General features: G+C 42.0%; 1 protein-coding gene across 10 annotated transcripts in view; it reads right to left on the bottom strand.

Moving 5' to 3' along the window:
- Positions 9849–21000, bottom strand: part of BNC2 (basonuclin 2) — a 486498-nt gene continuing 475346 nt past the window's right edge. For 8 of the 10 annotated variants that reach the window (XM_018051926.1, XM_018051931.1, XM_018051929.1 and 5 more), the window contains one exon: positions 9849–19747. In XM_018051926.1, the coding sequence (XP_017907415.1) occupies positions 19087–19747 (661 nt within the window). In that variant the 3' untranslated portion in view covers positions 9849–19086. The remainder of the gene's footprint in view (positions 19748–21000) is intronic. The other 2 variants (XM_018051927.1, XM_018051935.1) reach the window with 2 other exon arrangements.

Raw genomic sequence — 21000 nt, 5'->3', positions numbered from 1 at the left:
TCTAACTGTTGCTTCCTGACTTGCATACAGATTTCTGAAGAGGCAGGTTAGGTGCTCTGGTATTCCCATCTCTTTCAGAATTTTCCACAGTTGATTGTGATCCACACAGTCAAAGGCTTTGGCCAGTCAATCAAGCAGAAATAGATGTTTTTCTGGAACTCTCTTGCTTTTTCCATGATCCAGTGGATGTTGGCAATCTGATCTCTGGTTCCTCTGCCTTTTCTAAAACCAGCTTGAACCATCAGGAAGTTCATGGTTCACGTATTGCTGAAGCCTGGCTTGGAGAATCTTGAGAATTACTTTACTAGCATGTAAGATGAGTGCAATTGTGTGGTAGTTTGAGCATTCTTTGGCATTGTGTTTCTTTGGGATTGGAATGAAAACTGACCTTTTCCAGTCCTGTGGCCACTGCCTTTTTTTTTTTTTTTTTTTTTGCCTTTAGACTCTAGCAATTTGATTTTGCCTATCTGGGTGTGTATTTCTTTGGTTTTATCTTGTTTGAGTTTACTCAGTCTCTTGAATCTGGAGGTTTGTGTCTGTTGCCAAATTTAGAATGTTTTCAGTGATCAGTTTTTTATATACCTTTTTTTTTTTTTTTAACTGAACTTTCTCCTGTGGTTCTGGGACTCTAATAATACACATTAGATGTTTTGTTATCATTCACAGGTCCCTGAGGCTCTGTTCAATATTTTTCTCTTTGTTGTTCAGATTGGGTAATTTCTGTTGACCTGTCTTCAAGTTCACTGACTTTCCTCTGTTATCTCCATTTTACTATTGAATGGATCCAGTGAATTTTTTATTTTAATAATCTCAGTTTTTGGTTTTAAAATTTCCATTTAGCAGTCTAGGAGAACTTCTAGTTTGCTATTGTTTCAACAGAGTTTGACCTTACTGTTGGTGTATTTAAATAATACTTGCTTTTAAGTCTTTTTCAAGTAACTATACGTTTGTCATCTTGGTAATATAATCTACTGATTGTCTTCTCCTATGTGAAAGATTTTCCTAGTTCTTCATAGGCTGAAAAATTATGGATTATATTCTGACTGTGTGTCACCACTTTTATCACAGTCAAGTTGTTAAAAGTAAGTCACTAGGTCCAGCCTATACCTAAGGGGATGGGATCGTGTAAGGATATGAAAACTCCAATAGAGGTTTATTGTTGCTGCTTTTCAGTCACCAAGTTGTGTCCCACTCTTTGTGACCCCATGAACTGCAGCACGCCAGGTTTCCCTTTCACTATCTCCCTGTGTTTGCTCAAACTCATGTCCATTGAGTCGGTGATGCCATTCAACCATCTCATCCTCTGTCATCCCATTCTCCTCCTGCCCTCAATCTTTCCCAGTATCAGGGTCTTTTCCAATGGTTGGCTCTTTGCATCCGGTGGCCAAAGTATTGGAGCTTCAGCTTCAGCATAAGTACTTCCAATGAATATTCAGGGTTGATTTCCTTTCAGATTGACTGGTTTGATCTCCTTGCTGTCCAAGGGACTCTCAAGAGTCTTCTCCAGCACCACAGTTTAAAAGCATCAATTCTTAGGCAATCAGCCTTCTTTATGGTCCAATTCTCATATCCATACATGACTACTGCAAAAACCATAGCTTCGACTAGGTGGACCTTTGTTGGCAAAGTGATGTCTCTGCTTTTCTGTACATTGTCTAGGTTGGTCATAGTTTTTCTTCCAAGGAGCAAGCATCTTTTAATTTCATGGCTGCAGTCACCATCCACAGTGATATTGGAGCCCAAGAAAACAATGTCTGCCACTGTTTCCATTTTTACCCCATCAGTTTTGTCATGAAGTGAAAGGACTGGATGCCATGATCTCAGTTTTTTGAATGTTGAGTTTTAAGCCAGTATTTCACTCCTCTTTCACCTTCATCAAGAGGCTCTTTAGTTCCTTTTTGCTTTCTGCCATTAGGGTGATGTCTTCTGCATATCTGAGGTTGTTGATATTTCTCCTGGCAATCCTGATTCCAGCTTGCGCTTCATCCAGTCTGGCATTTCACATGATGTACTTTGCATGTAAGTTAAATAAGCAGGATGACAAATGTAGCCTTGATGTACTCCTTTCCCATTTTGAATCAGTTCCTTTTTCCGTGTCCAGTTCTGTCTTTTTGACCTGCATACAGGTTTATCAGGAGGCAGGTAAGGTATCTGGTAGTCCCATCTCTTTAAGAATTTTCCACATTTTGTTGTGATCCACACAGTCAAAGGATTCACATAGTCAGTGAAACAAATAGATTTTTTTTGGAATTCCCTTGCTTTTTCTATGACCCAGCAGATGTTGGCAATTTGCTCTCTGGTTCCTCTGCCTTTTCTAAATCCAGCTTGTACATCTGGTAGTTCTTGATTCACATACTGTTGAAACCTAGCTTGGAGAATTTTGAGCATTACTTTGCTAGCATGTGAAATGAGTCCAATTGTGTGGTAGTCTGAATATTCTTTGGCGTTTCCCTGCATTGGGATTGGGACGAAAACTGATATTTTCCAGTCCCGTGGCCAGTGGTGAGTTTTCCAAATTTGCTGGCATATTGAGTGAAGCGCTTTCACAACATCATCTTTTAGGATTTGAAATAGCCCACCTGGAATTCCATCACCACTAGCTTTGTTGGTAGTAATGCTTCCTAAGACCCGCTTGACTTAGAGCACTCCAGGATGTCTGGTTCTAGGTGAGCAATCACACCATCGTCATTATCTGGGTCATGAAGATCTTTTTTGTATAGTTCTTCTATGTATTCTTGCCGCCTCTCCTCAATCTCTTACACTTCTGTTAGGTCTTTGCTGTTTCTGTCTTTGATTGTGCCCATCTTTGTATGAAATGTTCCCTTCGTATCTCTAATTTTCTTGAAGAGATCTCTAGTCTTTCCCATTCTGTTATTTCCTCTATTTCTTTGCATTGTTCACTTAAGAAGACTTTCTTATCTCTCCCTGCTATTCTCTGGAACTCTGCTTTCAGGTGAGTATATCTTTCCCTTTGTCCTTTGCCTTTCACTTCTCTTCTTTTCTCAGCTATTTGTAAGGCCTCCTCAGACAACCACTTTGCCTTCTTGCATTTCTTTTTTTGCAGATGGTTTTGATCACCGCCTTCTGGACAGTGGTACAAACCTCCATCCATAGTTCTTCAGGCATTCTGTTAGATCTAATCCCTTGAATCTATTTGTCACTTCCACTGTATAATCCTAAGGAATTTGATTTAGGACATATGTGAATGGTCTAGTGGTTTTCCCTACTTTCTTCAATTTAAGTCTGAATGTTGCAATAAGGAGTTCATGATCTGAGCCACAGTCAGCTCCAGGTCTTCTTTTTGCTGACTCTATAGAGCTTCTCCATCTTCAGCTGCAAATAATATAGTCAATCTGATTTTGGTTTTGACCTTCTGGTGATGTCCATGTGTAGATTTGTCTCTTGTATTGTTGGGAGAGGGCATTTGCTATGACCAGTGTGTTCTCTTGGCAGAACTCTATTAGCCTTTGCCCTGCTTCTTTCTGTACTCCGAGGCCAAACTTGCCTGTTACTCCAGGTGCCTTTTGACTTCCTGCTTTTCATTCCAGTCCCCTGCGATGAAAAGGACATCTGTTTTTAGTGTTAGTTCTTTACTGTAGGTCTTTATTGAATATTTAAATTTCAGCTTCTTTGACATTAGTGGTTGGAGCATAGACTTGGATTACTGTGATGTTGAATGGTTTGCCTTGGAGAACTGAGATAATTCTGTCATTTTTGAGACTGTACCCAAATACTGCATTTTGGAGTCTTTTGTTGACTATCAGGACTACTCCATTACTTCTAAAAGATTCTTGCCCACAGTCATAGATATAATGGTCATCTGAATTAAATGCGTCCATTCCCACCCATTTTAGTTCACTGATTCCTAAAACGTCAATGGTCACTCTTGCCTTCTGTTTTACCACATCCAGTTTACCTTGATTCGGACCTAACAGTCCAGGTTCCTATGCAACACTGTTCTTTACAGCATTGGATTTTGCTTTCACCACCAGACACATCCACAACTGGGCATCGTTTTCACTTTGGCTCACCTCTTCATCTTTCTCTGGAGCCATTTCTGTGCTCTTCCCTGGTCGCATATTGGACACCTACCGACCTGGGGGGCTCTCCTTTTAGATTCATATTTCTTGCCTTTTCATACTGTTCATGGGCTTCTCAAGGCAAGAATGCTGAAGGGGTTTGCCATTCCCTTCTCCAGTGGGCCACGTTTGTCAGGGTCTGACAAGCAGGGACATGCCCTTCAGCCACTCCACGCAGCTGGATGACATGCCTGGTGCCCTGGTTGTCACACTGTCAGAGTTTTGCCAAGAGAACACACTGGTCCTTGGTGAGTACTTAAACCTTCACTAGCTTATTAGGGACCGTCTTAGAAGTCTGCCTAGTGCCTACTGTTGGAAGCAACCCAACTCCCTGTTAGCAGATTAATGGATAAACAAAATGTGGTGTATATACACCATGAAACCCATGGAGCTTTTAAAGGAAGGACATCCCAACACATGCAACAACATGAATGAACCTTGTGGACATTATGCTAGTGAAATGAGCCAATCTCAAGAGGACAAAGATGATAAGATTCCACTTAGATGAGGCAGCTAGAGTAGTCAAATCCATAGAGAAAGAGAGCAGAATGGTGGGAGAAGGGCAGTGGAGAGTCAGTGTTTCATGGGTACAGAGCTGTATTTGAGGAAGATGAAGAGTTCTGGAGATGGATAGTGATGATGGTTGCCCAACAATGCGAATGATACTCAGCACCACTGGACTGTACTCTTTAAAATGGTTAACAATACATTTTTGTTATGTATATTTTACCACAGTTGAAAAGCAGACAAAAATCAAGAAGTTTGCTTACAACGCATATTATGAGGTGCTGCTGCTGCTGCTGCTAAGTTGCTTCAGTCGTGTCCGACTCTGTGCAACCTCTTAGACAGCAGCCCACCAGGCTCCGCCGTCACTGGGATTCTCCAGGCAAGAACACTGGAGTGGGTTGCCATTCCCTTCTCCAATGCATGAAAATGAAGTCACTCAGTCGTGTCCGTCCCTTAGCAACACCATGGACTGCAGCCTACCAGGCTCCTCCATCCATGGGATTTTCCAGGCAAGAGTATTAGAGTGGGGTGCCATTGCCTTCTCCATGAGGTTTTGGGACTTGTTTAATTCCTGTGGAGAATATCTCCACGTTTTTAGCAAGGCCTTCAACCTTAATTCAGGTTGCAAGTCCCAATCAGCCTTCTGTGGGTCTTTGTTCCGGTGTCAGTTCAGTTTTCAAAACCCTTGAAGCACTGTTTGGATCTGGCCCATGTGAGGATGTGCTATGTGGGATCAGGGGTGATTCAGAAATCCATCTGAAGGGGCTACTTTCTCCTGTCCTAGTAGGTAGGACCTCTCTGTCTACCATCTCCCTGGAATTTTCCAGCCTTGCCCTTTCAGTCCTCTGGCTGGAAAGCTCCTGCTTCGCAGTTTACTTCCTGGGGCTAAGCTCACCTCCCAGACCAAGTGGGTGCACAGACTGAGAGAAGAAGCGAAAGGGGCTCCCGCAGCCTCTCTGGACAGAAGCTCGCGCTTTCGGGCGGGCGGCTCCCTTCCCCAGAGTTCAGGCGCCTCCCGGTCCCTGTTGCCGCTGGCGCCCCTTGAGTCACAGGGTTGCTTGGGCTTGAGGCAGGCATGAAAAAACAGCAAGAAGAGAAAGGGATAGGGGATTTTCCCCACTCTCCTGAGCATTCACTGTTTCCTTTCTGGCTCCTTGACCTGAGGGTTTCTCCTGGAGAGTTCTCTGTCCAGCTCTGAGGACTACTCATGGGTTTCAGTTTTCCAGGAGTTCAGGCCTGGGCACAGAGAGGGAAAATGGCAAAGTCAGGCTATTTCAGCGATACTGCGAATCCTGGTCAGCTCCCTCAGTGTTTCTGCTACTATTTGCTTTGCAGAGTCTTCAAATAGCTGATGCCTGCATTCTATGCAGGTGTGACAGCCTCCGCCTTATGCTGGCTCTGACCTTGGCATTTAACAAACAACTCCATCCGTTCACCTTTCATCCCCATTTGCGGTACCCATTTATTCTGTGGATGCACCTTGACCACCTACTACGTATCACAAACTATAAGGGCTAGAGAAACTGCCCATCTTTAAAGTGTTGAGGACACAGTTCCCTGCTAGACACAACTTCCTGGATTTCACCCTGCTTTCTGCTTACATTCACAGTAGATCTGTGAAGTGAGTGGGCTTTGTTGCTTCCTTGAAACGGCATGTCTGTATATGAGCCTGAAACCATTCTCATATGTGTGCTCTGTGGGTGCGGCTGAGGGCTTTGGAAAGAGACATCTTTTCAAACACACAGGTTTGTGGTTTTTGAAAGAACAGAAAGCATAAAGCATAACATCTTGCAGGATTACTTTCTGCTGAAGACCAATTGATGTGACATCTGAAAATAATCAAATAAGTGTCTTGTTTTCAGTCTGCAAATGACTTTGTGAAACTTGGGAAGGAAATTCTCCACTTAAGAAAAAAATAAAAAATTGAAATTGAGATCATGGGGAAGAACAAAGATGGGGAATTATGAGAGTGCTTTGAATTCTTAATAGCACTTACATTTGTAAAAATGAATCTCTCTAAAAACCTGGAAGTGGCCTAATAACTTTAAATCACCTCACACAGTATATGCCCCAAACCCTGATAACCTCCAAATTCAATTGCTCATAACCACATTTTTGTTTTTTATTTTTTGGAGCATTCCAAAAACTTGAAGTTACTGCACAATGCACAAAGCTTGGGTTTTAAAATTATTGAAACCTTTGATTTTTTTTTCCATATAAGCTCTGACGTTTGGAAAGAAGTTAAGGTACAATTTAATCCCAGAGGATCAGAATTTATTGAACTGATTTTTTTTTGTTGTTTTTTGGTTTTGGCTAAGAGAATAGAAACTGAGCTGAACATTATAATGAAGAAAATAAAGACAGGAGGAGAAAAGGCTGAAGGTGGTACATAACACAAAATTCTCGAAGTCCAAGGAGAGGCTGGATCTGAAGGTGAACAAGTCTGCTGACCAAGGTAAGACAAAGACACACTGGTGAGAAAAATTGGAGGCAAATGACATTAAACATCATCAAAATCTGAGACTGAGGTAAGGAGAGACTGGAGCAAAGAGAAACTTGCCTTTAGCTTCAGGGGTTAAGGGGTGACTTCATGTTCCTACAGCATTTCGTTTATATCTAAGTCAAGTGTTGCTAATATCCAGTGTGGATGACAGGCAGTTGGACTTTGTGAATTTCTGGTTTCTAATGATGCATTTGAGTTTTATTTTTTACAGCTGTCCTTGTCTTAATCCTTTCCATTTTTTTTTTCCTCCCTGGGATTCAATGGTTTCTAGTTACCTATCAGCATTTTATACAGCCTGTCAACCTCCAGGCAGCACATGGCTTCTGATAGTTGTGGTGTGTGGGTCACCACTAGTTCTCTGGAAGGACAAGAGCCCGCCTGAACCACACAGCAAACTCCCTTGTATGAATGGAGCACACTGAGCAGGTTCTGGGCGCATGCTAGAAATTGAACCAAATACCTTTTGCAAACAGCAGCTCAATGAGGTTTCCTGCCATGAGGCAAAATGCTTGGAAAGTTACTCTGTGCTGGCATCACTGGGTTTGGGGTCAGCGTGCTGAAACCGGGACTCATTATGTTCCTACCATGCCAACTTGGTGCAATTAGCCTAACACGATAATTTCCCGAAGCCATATGTTGATCTTTAGGGGAGTGAAGGCTTCATCTGCCTGATGGCTCTGAGCTCTGACTGGCATGTCCCAGCTTCCAGCACATTTCTGTAAATCAAGATAACACAAATGGCAATCAGAGATGAGGTGGGACTGCCAGCCTGGAGAGGGGCAGGCAACCTGGAGCGGGGCTACGGACTTGTTGACTGTTCTAAGTGGGTCAGTTTTCTCTTTTTTCAAAGAAGGTTTCAGGGAAAGGTCAAGGGAGCACCACTGTGTGCAAAGCTGTCTCTCCCTCCACCCTCCCCTCCCCACTAAGCAAAATCAATGGAAGGACCTAGAACAGAGTAAGTTATGTTCCAGGGCTGCATGGCCTGTATTCCCATTGGAGACCTATCAATGTGAACTAGCACTGTTGGGAGCTCTCTTCAGCTGCCCCTGTTAATCAATACCTCTGTTCATTATATGTCTCTGATGAATATGGGTAATGATTGGGTGCCTGAGAGTCAGGTGACTAAAAATAACTGTGCTGTACAGAGGATCAATAGATTCTCAGCCCCCCTGCCACCCCCACCCAGTATTACTTGAGGCAATTCGATATTCTCTGCCACCCCTCTTGAGCCCCCAACCCATGCTATCCTCTCTGGTCTTCACTGATAGATCGGCTCTGTCCTCAGAGCAGCTTTATTAAATTAGTAGCACTTAATCTGCTGTCCTATCATCAATGACATGGGGCAGACTAGCAGATGGCAAGTCTTACAGTGGCTCAGAAGAGCTAAGAGCTGTAGCCCAGGCAGTGCGGATTGGCCTTGTGTTCAGAGCTGAATTCATGGGTGCCTCTTCACTAAACAGGAGGATTTTCATCATTTGACGACACTTAAGAATATATTTTTTTAAGAAGGAGCTGTTTGAGGGAGGATTCTTGCCAATTACAGACGTGTTATGACAGATGAAAAGATCATAATTATGCTTGGATTCCCTGTAGGGGTGCGTTAACATATCCATGACATTTAATAACCACATGCCTGAACCAAGGTTGACTTCCACCAATTGTTTTATCTTTCATTTCTTTGCTCTTACCCCCAGTCTGTGGGTGCTCAGAGGAGATTGGGATGGGGGGAGGAGTGTCAAGGCTTGGTGGCTGGCACCTTAGCTATCTTGGTAGGGACCCTCAGTCAGTGGTACCTGAAGCTGGCTGGACAGTTCTTTACTGTGGGTCTGATGACAGCCAGCAGATACAAGCAGCCCTGTTTAGCTCCTTGCTGCCAGAGACCTGGGGCCAAGGGGGCTGCTAGATTGAGTCTGGGTAGCTGCTGGTTTCTCTGGGTCAGAGGAAATGGGAGAAGAGGGTGCAACAAGATGGGAGACTTAGGTATGTGTGGCTCCAGGGATGGAGACTAGGAAATACTAAATGGAAAGGGAGACTCTAGGAAACGTTACCGTCTGCGTTAGCCTACTGTTAAGCTAGAATTGGTTTAAGAGGTGGGGGTGATATTAAACAACCGCGGAGTCAGAAGCAGCCTGTATGCTTCCTCCCACTGGCCTCAAGCAGTGCGGCAAGAGATGTGGCCGATGATGACCTCTCTCCAACTGCTAGTTTTAGTTCTAGACGACAGAAGCCCAACCTGCAGAAAACCACTGTCAAGAGAATACAAACTAAAACACAGACATCTAGTTTGAAAAACTATACAGTTATCATCCTGTTAGCTGCTGTCCACGAATTTCCCAAGGTCAGGGTGGAAACTATTTACAGAAGGCCAAGGTGCAAAGATACTTAAGGTCTTCCTTTCCTTAAAAGATCTTGGGCCAAGGCTTCTGGGAAAGGAAATTCTGGAGACACTGGAAAAACATCCCCAAAGGGATAGCTTTAGTGATGAAGAGACAGTGTTTGCTGGGCTCCACTGGAACTGACTGACTAGGATCTCTGGGGCTCTGACTCAGCTTGGCTATCTGAGCGTAAGATGAATTTGATCTTCCTAAGAAGTGTGTTCAGTAATAGCATGATTCAGTCCAAAAAGGAGACCAAGTTATCTAACACAGGAGCTTAAATAAGGGTGAATCACAATGTAAGCTAAAGTGTGTCTTGGTGTATTTCACAGTGGTCTCTTGGAGTTGGTTGAGGTTTCTTCAAATCAAGGAGGTAAGAAGAGATCAGTGACTGATAAATCTTTAATATAAAAATTGTACAAGAATTTTGATACAAATTACAAGAGGTATTTGGACAAAATATGAATAAAATTCCATTTACATCCCCAAACCCTTATGCATTTTATGCAAAAAGACATACTGTAGACAGTTATAGTACAGAAAATACAACAAAGGAAACGGCAAATAAAAACTTTTAATTCCCTTAAACTACTAAGAAAAAACAAAAACAAAACAAAGACAAAACCCTTGTTCAAGGTACATACAGTATTTATGAAGCTACCGACGTCACAATGATCAGATCAGGGTGATGTAAGCTGTGCCCGTCCCTGGGTGCTGACCCCTTTCGTAGTGCAGACTTTGGTTCTGTGACAGGCTGGGCAGAAGAGGCTGGTTTGATGCAGAGGAGGACAGAAACAACAAAAAGCACAGCCCCTCCCCCCCAACAAACTCCAGGGGAGGGGGTGGGGAAGAGGACCTATCTTAGGGAACATTCCTTTTCCTTAAGATTATTTCAGTTCCCTTTGGCCGATTTTGCTGTCAAATAGGAGGGTTGTGTCCAGTGTTTTTGTTAGCAAGACACACCATTGAGTTTGGGGTGAGTAAGAAAGTTATGTGTTCTCTCAACCAGGTGAGGGAATCTTGCTAGTTCTAAAAGGCTTAGTCAATGAAGAGCATTTGAGATCCGAGAGCTTGCTTTCCTGAAGTATTGACTCACCTCCACCTTTGAGGAAAGGCCCAGGGAGGCCTCAGACTCACATCTTCTCCTGGTTTCTCCACCTCCCTCACCCCTCTGACCTCTGGGTACCCATGTTTAGCTCTCCTGCCCTGTTCATACTGGCATTGGTAGGAAAATGGTGGAGACTTTTCTGCAGGGCAGCAGAACCAAAGTTTGCTCAGGAAAGGGAGAGCACCATATATTATAAATCTTAGTCATATCAGGTTAATATATAATGCTAGAACATCTCATTCACTTAATTCACGTTATGTAAACCCCAGACAGGGTGGAACACACAAACGTTTCCAGAGCGATCAAAATCCAGATGAAGGAGGGAGTGTTCTACCTTCTTGCTTCAGAAAAGATTTTCTTTGAAGAGGGGTGGGTGAGATCAGAAGAAGAAGAAAGGGCAGTAGTGGAAAGATAATGGAGAAGTCAGGGGAGATTAAGATGGGCAACGAGAGGAGTGGATCTGTACAAAGACATGCAAAAACACTCCAAATTGAGTACTAGATGAAAACAAACAGTCAACTTGGTTTATACATCTCAAGTGAGCCTGTTAGCTGAGCACGTTGTCTGGGAATCAAGAGCATCATGCCGCATGAATCACTGTCGTTTGGCCACGGCACTGATTCACAGGCAGGCCAGGGTGCTCTGTCTCCTGGAGTGGGAAGGGCGGGTCACGCGGCTCCTGCGGAAACAGGGCCAGGTCAGCTCACCTTGGGGTAGGTCTACCAAGAGGGCTGGTCTTTTCTCCCCTTGTTGTGGAAAACAATTCCAGGGCCAGAGGAGTGGAGCTGTCTGACCCAGTTAGGCCCCTTCACCCCTGGGGCCGCCTCTCAGTCCTGCACTTTGTAACAGCAGTGGGCAGAGCCGGTTGGTACTGGATTGATGTGCCTTCTTGTGCATTATTTCAGCATCGCGTTTGGCAACAGGAAGCCTTATAAAGTCTTGGTATAGCTCTTGCATACTTTAAGAAATATAGTTTTATACTATTTCTTTCCATTTTTGTTAAAATACCTTTTTCCATTCTTCCTTTCCTTCAAAGAATCTTAGAAAAAGGAAGTTAAAAATATGCTAAAACAATTAAAACTGTCCTTAAGCATCCCTGCTAAGTGCAGGGGGTGGGGGTACAGTTAATATTGAATAATCTGTGCAATTTTGGCAACTGAATTTTTAATTAAGATTCTCTTAAGATGTTTGCTAAATGATTGTAATATATACATACCGGGAGAACTTAAAAAAACATCAACTGCTTTTTCCCTGACCGCAAGAATCGTTACTCAAAGTGCTTTTCTGCCCAGTCCGCACATTGCTTAGTACAATTATTTTAGCACGGGTTTGTCTACGTAGATCTTTGTCTCTCTTATCTGCCACTTTTCTCTTTCCAAAAGTTTGCATCAAAGATGACACCTCCATGTGTCTTATTTTTTGACATAGATCTAAAATGTGACTGTTTAAAGTCAGTGGGGGTGAGGGGGTGGGATCAACAGCATGTATCAGACCCGCTGCAGGAGGGTTTGGAAAGAAGCAGGGTGTCCCCTAATTCCCCAAGGAAGAGGCACACTGAGATCTTATACTTCATTTAGCCACTAACTAGCCACCGTTATGATCCTTTAAGTAGTTCAGTGTACAAAAATAGCAGCCAATACTTATATATATGTTATTTGGGCTCAAGATGTTTGGGAAGATCACATTTTCACATGATTTTTCTTTGCACCGTTTGTCCCCTCATACTTGATTTTGTAAAGCTCATGTGCTTATAATTACCCAAATTCTCCCAAAGTGGAGAATTTACTTTCTACACATAGGATAGTCCCTGTTTTAGTGATTAAACTCAAAGTCCCTGTGCCTTATTATTTTTTTTTCAGATTGTCAGTCCAATTAAAGGTAAATCTGTCTTGTTACACTATGGATTTGGAGGTTGTCACAGCAAGAAACCTGTGTACATCTAGACTACTGGTTGGAGGCCAAAGCTAAAAAATTTTTTTTTCAAACCACCAAGCACAACCAATCTGTTTACAGCACGTGCACTTTTTGAAGGAGAGGAAAAACATCTTAGTTCTTTATTTACAGAACATGGGGCAATCTAATCCCACTTTTGCCACTGACTTGTAGAAAATTTGTTCTAATTATGGGGCCATACCCAATACTCCCAAAATACATGGGCTTAGAATTGCAATACTTAAGTTTCCAAAGACCCAGAGGATGCTGTCAAAGCCAGAATTTCTCTACTGACCCTTTATTTAAGAAGTAGTCTTGTTACTGTGCATTTAATAGCTGGAGAGGGCACCGCAAGGCAGCTGTGGGCTTACCAGAGATACAGTTTAGTGGGTGTGTGTGCGTGCTCGTATGCTGGGAGGAGGTGAAGGGAGGGAGGGAGAGACTGACTGTGGATGTGTGTGCATCGGGGAACTCAGTGGGAAAGCCTAGCCCTTGTACTCAATTTCCCCTTCACAAGGGATAAACAGGCAATTACGCATCCTTTTATATTTGATGGCCAAGTGCTGAACTGGAAAGCACACTATTAGTTTGTGTCCCTTCAGGGCCAGGGCAATAAGTAGCCAGGAGAGCTGGGGCTGAAGCAGACAGGGTGTTGTCTGCTGTTAGTGTGACAGTCTTGTCAGCAGCGTTCACATTACTGGAAGGTAATAAAGTGACAAGTAAGTTATTAGAAAGATATGAGGTGAAATTGAACTGAAGCTTCTCGCTGCTCAGCCTGGCTTTTTCCGTTTCCTCTTTTGTAATGGTCCACTATTTGTTACAAACTGAGCCTTGTCTTGATACTCTATATAGAAAAGATTTTTTTTTTTGCTTGCAGTAAAGGTCAAGCGAATTTACAACAACACTTCAGAGGAGAAGAATAAAGATAGTTTTATGACAACTATAGTATGTTACTTCAAAAAAATATATAGCATTATAATGAACAATAATGCTGATCCAATTCAGTGTACTTGTAAAAATGTTTAGTTTTTTTTTTCTTTAAACCCCCTGTGATCAGGCATTTGGATTTTTCGACAAATGCCAAAAAGACAGCAGTTGATGTCCAGTTATTGCCGAATGACCATAAACCTCATCTTGTGCAAGATGTGGGAAGAATAAGGATGATGGGAGGATACAGGAGAGGATGGGTGTCTGGGCAACAGTGATGTTACATTAACCCACCAGTCAGTTGTACAGCTGGATTTACACAATACTAATGGAAAAGTACCGTGTACAGTGAGCAAGTCCTGACTAGAGGGAAGGGAAATGCCTTTGGGACAGAGCAGATGTGGCCTGATGCTAACATGAGGAAAGCTACCTACCACACATGGTTTGGCCTGGAGGGAAAACGCGAAAGCAGCAAGGTTGCTTTTATGTCTGTAGGAAGGCGAATGAGCTCACATTTTGATCAAGAGATCTTTGCAGCCAAAGAGCAGCACAACCGCGGCTACGGGGGCAAGCCACAGTCACGATGGAGGAAGAACGGACCTACGCTGGCAATCATGCCTTTCCCCTCAGCACAACTAGGGCTTGGTCTGACCACCAGCCTTTTCTAGGATCTGGTAGACCCAATGGATCTTTTAGTTCCCTAAGGGACTTGAGCATCACTTCCACTCCAAAAGTAAGAAAAAAAGAACACCCCACCCCCACCCCGCCACTAAGTGCCTGACCTGGCTGGGACTTGAGCTACTCCAGGCAGCACTCTTGCTTTCCTCCTCCCTTCTCAGACTAGGATTCAGTGAGGCACCTGGTCATGGGGTGCTCTGCGATGCACTGCATGGATCCGCTCCCACCCACTGCTAGGCTGAGTTGCACCGGACGTTCCTCTTGACTGCCTCCTTTCAGCGTGTTCACCATTTTCTTTTCTAGTTATCTTCAAACCAGGACAGGCACGAGTCCTCTACTTAACACCCCTCACTTCACTGTAAAAAACTGTGATTCCCTCCAGTCTCTGTGGCACCCGTCTCTGAATGCCCTCCATACTTATTTCAACCCCTCCCATTAGAAACACAGAGAATGAGAAGGAGAAGCAAACTCCTCTAAATATTCCAAGTCTGGGTGAAATGTAAGTGATTTTCTTAAACCTCAAAATTTGTCATAATTTTTGCAAAGCTCAAGAGAAGGAGCGTGTCCATAAGATCAAAGAAAGTATCTTCTGGCTGATTTGTTTCATATGACAGTAGATGTAGCATGTCTTATGACAGTTGACACTTATTTACTTAGTCGATCTAGCCCAACACTAAAGACCAAGTGCAAGTTAGGACTGCTCAGGTCAACGGCTGGCAGTTAGCAGCATGTCCATCTCTATCTGGTTACTGGCTTCTTTCTGTTTTAATTCCCAAGGGCCTCTGTTCTCATTTGCTTGGCACACATGAGGGGTGTGTACAGAGGAAAAGGAACAAAAGGTCACTTTTTATTTGGTGGGAACCTAGTGCATGGTTTCCCCTGAGTAAAATGAGGAGAATGCCTCTGCAACAGCCCCTTCTTGATATAGTCAAAGCTTGCCTTTTTCTAAAAAATAGCAATATATACATATAATATATGTATATATTATATATACACACACACACTAACAGGCTATTAACCAGTTATGTGCCTTTCTCCTCCTACTGGAAGGGCCTGGGAATTCATGACCAAAGAAATTACACTATAAGGACAGTGGTGCCATTGTGCTAAAAACAATTTCAAAAGAGATATTTGCCAGCTTTAAAAGGCATCAGCCTGGACTAAGATCTGAGATGCACAGACTTATTTCTATACAATTAATAGCAGACGAAGAATGTCATGCTTTTTATCACATTTTGAACACCAAATTATTTATTATCTCTTGTTATTCTTGCTCCGGGTCATCCCCTTCCACAACACACAGACAATCCTTAAAGGAGACTAAGCCTTTCTGATCCTTACAAACATATAGCTGAAAATGATCAAAACAGAACGTTTCAATACCACCTAGCAAACATGCATGTTAGTAATACTGCCCAGTTTTGTACCTGTGACAGAATGCTGGTTAAAATGAATCAAATGGGGGAAAAAGGTTGCTTGGATGAAACGCTGCATCCTATTCCTTTTTCAGCTGCCCTAGCATGGATGCAGCTGGACAGAGCCTGTGTCGCAACAGAACACTCCTCTGAAAAAAGAAATGAGCATGAACGGACAGAGAGGAAGGGCTCAGTGGTTAAAATGGTGATCACACCATCCTTTCCATTTGCAGATAAGCCTTGGGGTCACCATCTTAACTGGATTTAGAGTTAAGTCAAAACACTGCACTCAGGCACACACCCAAGAGCAAGCAACACTCTAGGACTAGAAGAAATGTACGTTTTCATGATTCTACATCTTATGGTCCGCTTCTGTCCACTCCCCCTGTCCCTTTTAAGCAATTAGGCTTTAAACTGCAAAATATTATACACCCACTTAAAAGGCCACCATAACATGTGGGCACTTGAGGCACAAAACTAGTAGCAAAGAGAGGAGAGACTTAAAAAGGGCAGGTTGTCCAGGACTCATGGTCATTTCTCCAACAAAAGGCAGGTGAACACATTCATGCTTCTGAGCAATGGAAATTCTGCTTCAGAATCTTGTTACTTCTGGGCTTATTCTAACTGGCTATCCACATCAGCCTGGTTTGTGGCGAGTAACAAACACTTGTTCTAAGCCTGGTTCCTTTGTTGTGACCTGCTGACAGCTATGTAATTCACTCATTAGGGCTCTTTGCCCTTTCAGTTGACATTAAACAGACTAAGCACTGATTTTGTACAAGCTGAGTTCTAATATCTCAACTGAGAGTGTAATTGTTAAAAATCGCTGAAAATGTGTTATTTCATAAAAGTGTCATTTGGTCTATGTACACTTGTAAAGCTAGCGTTTCTATAATCTTTTGCTGGGATACCAACAAAATATTTTTCCACTCTTCTGGAATCAAACCATTTGGTTAATGGGGCAATAGCGCAACACAGAGAAGGCTAAGAGGACCAAAATGTTTGCAAACAAATTTTCATTATTCTAGTTCAATCTTCCACAAACATACTGTACAGAGTCTTATATGGTATAAAACAAAGGAAAACATCTCTGTCTATTCAGTTTAACAACACTGAAATAAAGCAATTAAGACTTTGGGGAATTCAAAGGTACAAGAAAAACAAAAACGGTTAGCACTAATTCCTCAGCTTTTTTACCGTAAACATTTGTCATTAAAACATAGTGTTTGATATAGTTTCTTTTGTACTGCAAATACTTTTGGTCTCTCCTCACTGTAGAACAAATGAAAAATTAAATGAACCCCATAGCATCCTCTGAAGGAGATGAAAAGATAAAGCTGCTAGACACATCTAGCTTATCTTAAGATTCCATTGTTTCTGAAATTTTCACACACAAATACTGAAGCCTCAACTAATGATGCTTATTTTTGGAAACAATAAATACTGAGGTACAATAAATCCTACAGGAATAATAACAAGAGAAACATATTAACAGTTTCCTTTGGCAAATTTAACGGAAGTGAATGCTGATGTGAACCTAGAAAAAAATAATTACTAAATATATGAAAAATGGAAATGCCATTAGAAAGTTAAGACAAAGGGAGTATTTCTAACTTTTAGACTGATGAAAGAAATGTTTGAGGCCCTTAAATGCAGAAAAGAAATACATTCTCTTTAAATTATTGTGTCCTGTTCAACAAAATATGCCTTGTTTATCTTTTTCCCCCTCCACTTAAAAAAAAAAAAAAAAAAAAGACAACAAAACACTGTCTGCAATGCACACCCTAATGGTTTTGGCTGCAGATTGAATCTGAGTAAATATCATCATTTAGTCAGTATGTTGTGGTAGCTGAGGCTGCCGATGTGGTTAACCAGCTCAGGCAACATGTGTAAACATCGGAAACAAAATAAAACAAAACAAAAAAGGTTTGGAGAATCCTCTCCCTGCTCTTTCTCACTCTCGATTGCTTGGTTTCAGGCTTGCTTTCATTTCTCTCTGACAAATCGCGTGGGGAAACGCAAAACACTAAACGGTGAGAGATCCTATTTTAAACCCCCTTCTTCTGGCTGCTCAGAAAGGAGTATTGCTTAGTTCAAGTTCAGCACATGTTTGCAAAGCTTCCAAGTCCTGCTGCCTCTACTATTAAATGTCTTTTGATTTTGTCTATCAAAGCAGCCTGAATCATAGTACTACTGCAGTACTTGTGACAAATTACACAACCACATAACAGACCCGCTCAGTTCAGACTTTTCCTTCTTTTTAATGGAGAAGGGTCAGGTCCTTGTGCATGAACATTCAGCTCTCACTGTATTCAGCTTTGCTCCATAGTGAGTAATCTGGGCTTTTGTATCCTGAAATATTATCCTGCCTCTAAAGAATAAATGCCTTGGCTGTTTCACACGCATCACTTTGTTTTCCTTTTATGTAACTTAACATATAAGCAAGAAGGATACGATGTTGATTATAATAACATTCGGCACTTGAAAGCATCACCAAGTGTTTTTTTTTTAAAGCGGTTTTCTGGTGGCCGACAAATTGGCCTGTGGTTATGTTGAGTGACTAATTGTATTTTCTTTTCTGGAAACTTGTGCAAAGTTGGCAGTTTTGTGTTAACACTAATACTTTTGTTTGGCATTTGTGCCCTATACTGACCAGACCATTTTTATACAAGTGAATTTTTTAAAAAAGACACTTACTTGAAGTATGGCAATAGTTTAAGGATAAAAAAGAAGCATGGATATTACACATCCCCTTGTAGTGTATGAAAAAAAGTGCATGACTGGATTTATGTACTAGTACAGGACATTTTAAAAAATCAGATCTGTGCTGTAAGGCATGCCAGCACCTCTTTATCACTATATCTAGCAGGTAGTAAAAACAAGACCATGTTTTTTTTTCCTTAAAAAATGTGCATTAATGCTAACATAAATGAATAGAGCTAGCCAGCAAACTATTTTTTTCCTGTATATCTAACAGCTGGATGTAACTGTAAAAATTAAACAAAGGAGTTAAACAACCATCAATACAATTGTTTTACATCATTGGCCTCTGAAGGCTAAATATTTACAGGTGAATCTGCCATGCTCTAAATGAAGATTCTCTCAAAACCTTAAAGTTCACAAAAGACAACTATAAGAAGTTCCTTTTTTGTGTTTTCCCCCCCTTTATCTCTTTGCAGGCAATAGTCATAGGTACAACAAATCGTCTCTTTGGAGAGGACCAAAAATTGTTATTCTGTCAAAGTTTGGGCTAGTTGCACGCTTTTATGTGTGTGTGCATGTGTATTTAAAGGGTACTTTGTTTCACCTCTAAATTAAAGATCTGACTTCTTTCTCAAAACTATAAAGGAAAAAGACAAAAAATTTCAAAAGCACCTAGTGTTTATCTTCTTATAATCTAAAGAAAAGAAAGTGTGTGTGTGTGTGTGTGTGTAGACACAGGTATACGTGTGTGTACACACACACACACCCTCCCCCAAGTACACAAGCACACACCGACTATGGCAGTTCAGATACATAGGCCGTCTGGTGAGAGCTGGCATTTGTAGTGTCCGTTCTGAGGCTAATCTACTGCAGTGAAGGGAATGTTTTTGTGGAGGTTAGGGTTCTGACTGTGCCGATTCCGGCTTCGCACAGAGGAAAACATCATATTGCAACCGGGGACTTTGCACTTGTGCATCTCTCGCAGATGCACGGTTTTGTAGTGCACCCTCAGCGTCCCCTTGTTGCTGTACATCTTGTGGCAAATGTTACACATGATCCCACCAGTGCTCCCGGACAAGCTGTGGAACATCAGAGACCCTGAAACGTCAGCCCCGAGGCCGCCAGGGAGGGTGGGGGCCTCAGCCTTGTGCGCCGACTCCCCGCTGTCACTCGCCCCGTCAATGTCGTCCAGGAGAATCCCCTCATCGCTGCCGGCATCGGATTCTCTGGAGGAATGGATGCTGCTGCTGGACTGGAGGCTGGAGGTGGTGCTCAGGTCCAGGACCATGTAGTCCTCCGCCATGCCCCTCCCATACCCGTTCAGGTGGGAGTCTTCCGTCCCCGCGGGAGAGGAGGCGTCTTCCCTGATGTCGAGCCCCAGGGGGTGCTGGGCACCATAGATCTTCATCAAAAATTCATCCCGGAGGTCCTTGCTAAGGGAGGGCTGTGATGAGTCCAGGCCCATGTCATCGAGTTCTTTGGTCAACAGTTTACGATGCAGATTTATGTTGGCACTGTGTCTAGGAAAACAAGAGGGAAGGGGGGGCGGGTAGGTGTACAGGGAGTGGAGAGGGCGAGAAAAAAGAGAGCATTTTAAAATTGATTCAGTTTCCGCCAGGCATCACCTAAGCGCATTCATTGCTAATGACATTATTGTAAAAAGCAAGCATTTTCCTACATCCTCAGGATTAGGGAGTAAGTGGCAGTGGGGAGTGCAATAAGGGGAGCTCTTCATTAACATAATTTTTATAAGAGTGAAAGTCCTCAATGGAAGGATGAAAGCAAACCCATGCACCTTTTTCTGAATGATTGTTCTGTTCCTTTCACTCTGTAGCAGCATCAGCTGCAGAGAATCTCACAGCAGAGATTTGAAAAAATATACTGAATATGATAAACAAATGGAAACTTTCTGCTTGTCCAAATAATTTGAATTTACCTACAAACAGAAGGAAACCCCCTTTTTTCTACAGCAAACACTTTAGAGGGATGAAAAGGATTCCTTTAAAAAAAAAAAGTAAATGGTTTAGATAATTTAGAATTCACTTGACAAAATAATACCTTGTTCCCCCTCATCTTCCTCATCTTATTTAAGAAAATAATTTAGCTTAAAAGGTTAGCAGTTTATTTAATAAAAATAGGGTTACACACTATCTTTAATATAAATCCCCTTTTTAAGAATGATTTGGGAGATCAGCTAAATCTAATAGTAAAATACATTTATCTTCAGAAGCTGCTATATTTCAGAGTTAAAAATAATATTTCAAGTAATTCCAAGTTGTAAACTTTAATCTTAAAAAAAGGTGAAAAACAGAAGTTGGCTTAGTAAATAAAATCCACCCCCCCCATTAAAAAAAATCACACCCAACAGAAAAAAAAAAAGGGACCAAAAAAGAAAAAACCCACACACAATAAATATTAAAAAAAAATTTCAAGCACAATGATAACACATGGTCCCTCCATTTTAATAATTGGAATCCATACTTCTTAGGCAAGCAAACTTACACTGTACTCACTGAGTGCTTTGCTTGTATATATATACAAAGAAAAAAAAAAAAAAACCCAAGATTTGTTCCAGAGCATCCATAGGGATGTCATGATTTACAAAGCCTGATAGGTTATTATCTATCTGAAAACATTGACTTAGTATTTACATCCCCCATTTATTTTTAAAGTGCCCTTGGGCATATACCTCTCTCCACCTGCAAAGGCTTATGTTTGACAAGTGTCTAAATTGAAGGCTACCCTTCCAAAAAGCAAACCAATAAATAAATAC

This window comes from Capra hircus, chromosome 8, assembly GCF_001704415.2.
Source record: "Capra hircus breed San Clemente chromosome 8, ASM170441v1, whole genome shotgun sequence".
NCBI lineage: Eukaryota > Metazoa > Chordata > Mammalia > Artiodactyla > Bovidae > Capra > Capra hircus.
This window is presented reverse-complemented; position numbering and strand designations above follow the sequence as displayed.